Consider the following 3,854-nt stretch of genomic DNA (forward strand, 5'->3'; position numbering starts at 1 on the left):
GGGGGGGGGGGGGGGGGGGTGTTAGTGCCCATTGCATGGGGAACTTGCACATCTGTGATTGACCATTAATGCTGAAAGGTACGTACAGGTTTTGGAGCAACATATGCTGCCATCAAAGCAATGTCTTTTTCAGGGAAAGAATTCCACCTACAAAGCTTCAACAATTAGTGTCCTCAGTTCCAAAACACTTATTGGGTGGTGTTAAAAGGAAAGGGGATGTAACACAGCGGTAAACATTCCCCTGTCCCAGCTTTTTTGGAACGTGTTGCAGGCAGCAAATTAAAGTGAGTGAATATATTCAAAAAACAATAAAGTTCATTAGTTAGAACATTAAATATCTTGTTTTTGTGGTGTATTCAATTGAAAAGGATTTGCAAATCATTGTATTCTGTTGTATGTCTGTATTTTTACGTTTTACACAACGTCCCAACTTCATTGGAATTGGGGTTGTAGAATATATACAGTAGTGTGAATATAATCATGACTTTCTTTATCTTGATTTTCATTAGACATTTCTCTGTGGAGATGTGACTTTATCCTGTATGTTACATAAGACATACTGATAAACGACGCATTAATTTTTTACTGGATTTTTTTTTTTGTCAATGTATTTCAATTTGTTTGCTATATTAATTGTGGGGGCAGGTGAGCGAGTTATTGTTTTGTATATATGTGTGTGTGTATTGTGTTTTCCCAAACTTTTGTGTCTATACATGGAAATGTTGAAGGACCCCTCGAAAATGAGATGATACATTCCTGAAATAAGTACAAAATTCAAATTCAAACTCTGCATCATTAGAACACATCTATGCAGGCACATCTCACTATCAGAATAATTAAATGTTAAAATATGAAATAGCAGTAAAAGTAACGCAATAGTAATGTAGAACATTACAATTCAGTGACACTAACATTGTAATATAACTACAGTATCGCTCAAAAGTGAGTACACCCCTCACATTTTTGAATATTTCTTTTCATTTGACAACACTGAAGAAATGACACTTTGCTACAATGTAAAGTTTTGAGTATACATCTTGTATAACCATTAATGTCTAAACCGCTGGCAACAAAAGTGAGAACACCCCTAAGTGAAAATGTCCAAATTGGGCCCAAAGTGTCAATATTTTGTGTGGCCACCATTATTTTCCAGCACTGCCTGAACCCTCTTGGGCACGGAGTTCACCAGAGTTTCACAGGTTGCCACTGGAGTCCTCTTCCACTCCTGCATGACGACATCACCGAGCTGGTGTATGTTGAAGACCTTGCGCTCCTCCACCTTCCATTTGAGGATTCCCCACAGATGCTCATTAGGGTTCAGGTCTGGAGACATGCTTGGCCAGTCCATCACAGTTACCCTCAGCTTCTTTAGCAAGGCAGTGGTCGTCTTGGAGGTGTGTTTGGGGTCGTTATCATGTTGGAATAATACCCTGTGGTCCAGTCTCTGAAGGGAGGGGATCTGGTCTGCTTCAGTATGTCACAGTACATGTTGGTATTCATGGTTCCCTCAGTGAACTGTAGCTCCACAGTGCCGGTAGCACTCATGCAGCCCCAAACCAGGACAATCCCACCATCATACTTGACTGTAGGCAAGACACACTTGTGCTCCTCACCTGGTTGCCGCTATACACGCTTGACACCATCTGAATCAAACAAGTTTATCTTGGTCTCATCAGACCACATTGGTACTGTGTAAAGGGGACTACTGCCAGTAAAAAGCACCTTATTTGTTTAAAGTGTTTGCAAACCACGTTATTGCACTCCCGCAAACCTGTACACAGGATAAGCGGTTGACGATGGATGAATGTTATTGTGTGCTATTGTGTATATACCAGTACATTCAAATTAAGTGCGCAATATACTACTTTAGAATTCATTATTTAATTTTGGGCATAACTATGCAATTAATCTTGATAAAAAATTGTAATCATTGCCCAGCACTAGAAAAGAGATAATCAAATATTTTCAAAAATGTGAGGGGTTTCTCACTTTTGTTTGATGCTGTAATTACTCTTAAATGATAGTAACTAGTAATCTATAATTTGTTACATTTTGGAAGTAACTTGCCCAACACTGCAAACAACCCTGCAAACAACAGGTGTGCTAGGTGATCTTCTCCTGTCTGGCTTCTGAAAGATGAACTTGATTTTTTGCTTCTTTTTTTGCAGGAATGACACTGTGGGACCATGATAAACTGATAAAATATATACGAGAAAGATCACACAACTATAAAGGCTTTGAGATAGTTGCATCTGAATCAATTGAGGACAAATCTTCAGCACTAAACGTTGAAGCTTCCCTGAAGGCAAGTTTCTTGAGTGGACTGGTTGAGGTTGATGGATCGGCCAAATACCTGAACGACAGTAAGACTTCCAAAAATCAGGCCAGAGTAACTCTGAAGTACAAGGCTACCACAAAGTTCCAGGAACTGTTGATGGATCACCTTGGAAGAGGCAATGTGAAGCATCCATATGTCTTTGATAAAGGATTAGCAACACATGTAGTCACAGCCATTCTTTATGGGGCACAAGCCTTCTTTGTCTTTGACCGTGAGGTTTCTGAAGAGGAAGATCATCAAGACATTGAGGGGAACTTGAAGGTGATGATCAAGAAGTTTCCCAGTGTCGATGGTGAAGGTTCCCTGAAACTGGAAGACAAGGACAGAGCAAATGTTGAGAAATTCTCCTGCAGATTCTTTGGAGACTTTGCTCTTGAAAAAAGTCCTGTATCCTTTCAGGATGCAGTAGAAGTCTACCAAAGCCTGCCAAGATTACTGGGAGCCAACGGAGAAAAGGCTGTACCGATGAAAGTCTGGCTGTTGCCACTGACAAGTTTAGATTCTTCTGCTGCAAAACTGGTCCGTCAGATAAGTTTAGGATTAGTTCAGGAATCACAGAGAGTCCTGGAGGACTTCAGTGAGCTGGAAATGAGGTGCAATGACACAATGAGAACCACCACCGCACAGCAGTTCCCACAGATTGGCAAAAAGATTAAAAGCTTTAAAGAGATGTGCTCTGAGTTCAAGCTGGGATTCCAACAAAACTTGGCAAAGAAACTTCCATCAATCCGAGGAGGAGGAGAAGAGGAGGCTGTGCTCGCAGAGATCCTGAAGAAGAGACATTCTTCTCCTTTCAACAGCAAAGACCTGAACGAGTGGATGGACTGTAAAGAGAGAGAAGTCTACACCTTAATGTCTTTAACCAACATGATGAAGAACACCACAATCATCCCGTCTCAAACAGACCTGTACAAGGAAACCCTCAGTGCAGACCATGCTGTGTGTTTTGTTTTCACCTCCCTGGGAAGTGCTGAACCGTACCTCTCAGTTTTATCTAACTACTTAAAACAAACACCCGAAGCAGACGACCCTCAAGATGTAGAGAAGGAACAATGGTTCACCTCAAAAGAAATAACAGATGCAATGAGGAATAAAGCAAAGCTCTTCAGTGACTTTGCAGAGGCCAACAAGGAGAACAAGAACATAAAGTTCCTGACAGTGGGATTAACAAATGAGACACAGAAAGGTTCAAGCATCTACCTTCATGAAGGCGGCTTTTCTGTCAATGAGAACTTTGAGCCGCCTTCAAAGCCTGAAACAGTAACAGCAAGTGACATAAAGCACAACAGTGTGACACTGAAGATTTCTGCGCCCAGATTTGGAGCAGAGAACATCACCTCCTACTCTGTAGAGTACTGTGTCAGAGGAGAGGATGGATGGCAACAAGAGACAGCATCAAAAGCTGGAGAAGTCACAGTGAGCCATCTGAGTCCTAACACAGAGTATATGTTCAGATGCAGAGCAGTGACCTCAGCAGGTGTTGGGCCGGCCAATGCAGTCAGTGGTTCCATTAAAA

General features: G+C 41.4%; 1 protein-coding gene across 1 annotated transcript in view; it reads left to right on the forward strand.

The window, feature by feature from the left end:
• Positions 1-3,854, forward strand: part of LOC123972550 (stonustoxin subunit alpha-like) — a 9,225-nt gene that overhangs the window by 5,141 nt on the left and 230 nt on the right. The window contains exon 2 of the mRNA XM_046052072.1: positions 2,169-3,780. Within this exon, the coding sequence (XP_045908028.1) occupies positions 2,169-3,780 (1,612 nt within the window). The remainder of the gene's footprint in view (positions 1-2,168; positions 3,781-3,854) is intronic.

Source organism: Micropterus dolomieu, linkage group LG06, assembly GCF_021292245.1.
Source record: "Micropterus dolomieu isolate WLL.071019.BEF.003 ecotype Adirondacks linkage group LG06, ASM2129224v1, whole genome shotgun sequence".
Lineage (NCBI taxonomy): Eukaryota > Metazoa > Chordata > Actinopteri > Centrarchiformes > Centrarchidae > Micropterus > Micropterus dolomieu.